This window comes from Sinocyclocheilus grahami, unplaced genomic scaffold, assembly GCF_001515645.1.
Source record: "Sinocyclocheilus grahami isolate Dianchi unplaced genomic scaffold, SAMN03320097.WGS_v1.1 scaffold14022.1, whole genome shotgun sequence".
Classification (NCBI taxonomy): Eukaryota; Metazoa; Chordata; class Actinopteri; order Cypriniformes; family Cyprinidae; genus Sinocyclocheilus; species Sinocyclocheilus grahami.
The window spans coordinates 1-772 of record NW_015515166.1 but is presented as its reverse complement, the minus strand read 5'-3'; the positions used below and the strand labels follow the sequence as shown (position 1 = coordinate 772).

General features: G+C 39.4%; 1 protein-coding gene across 1 annotated transcript in view; it reads left to right on the top strand.

The window, feature by feature from the left end:
- The window catches only part of LOC107579080 (serine/threonine-protein kinase 38-like), a gene marked incomplete at its 3' end in the record, with an annotated part of 5,307 nt that extends 4,622 nt beyond the window's left edge, over positions 1–685 (top strand). Inside the window, exons 3-5 of the mRNA XM_016264955.1 lie at positions 9–126; positions 209–332; positions 550–685. Of these exons, the coding sequence (XP_016120441.1) occupies positions 9–126; positions 209–332; positions 550–685 (378 nt within the window). The remainder of the gene's footprint in view (positions 1–8; positions 127–208; positions 333–549) is intronic.
- Positions 686–772: the final 87 nt, after the last annotated feature.

Below are 772 nucleotides of genomic sequence, written 5' to 3'. Positions count from 1 at the left end.
TTTCTCAGGCCTTCTCCACTGTTGGAACCCCTGACTACATCGCTCCAGAAGTGTTCATGCAAAATGGATATAACAAGCTCTGTGATTGGTGGAGTTTGGGCGTCATTATGTATGAAATGCTGATAGGTGAATTGATTTTTGGTCTGTAAATAAAATGAGTTTATTTATTTTGATATATGGCTTAAGTGTTTGTGTGAGTGTTTTTCAGGTTACCCTCCATTTTGCTCTGAGACGCCTCAGGAAACTTACAGGAAAGTGATGAACTGGCGGGAAACTTTGACCTTTCCACCTGAGGTCCCAATTTCAGAAAAGGCCAAGGATCTGATCCTCAGGTTTAGCTCTCACTGCTTATCATTCTCCCTCTCCTCTTTATTTTTGCTGTGATTTTTTGCCTTTGTTTTGTACTCTATCTTAGCTGTAGCTCTTCATTCAACCCAGTGCATTTTGCTTTTATTAACCATACTGCTAACCTACATTTTGAGACATGGTTAATTTTAAGCAGTCTCTTTTTCTTCACTGTTCACCTTATGTTTTGTTGTTTACCACCAGGTTCTGTTGTGAGAGCGAGCACAGGATTGGAGCTGTTGGAGTGGAGGAGATCAAGACTAACCCTTTCTTTGAGGGAGTGGACTATGACCATATCAGGTATGCTGTCATCGCATGTAGACAAACACAGATTAAACTGGTATTGAATAATGAAATCATCATACTCATCATGTATAGTGTCTTTTGCATAATATGTCTTCTAGCTTTGTTTTTGAGCTTTGAATGA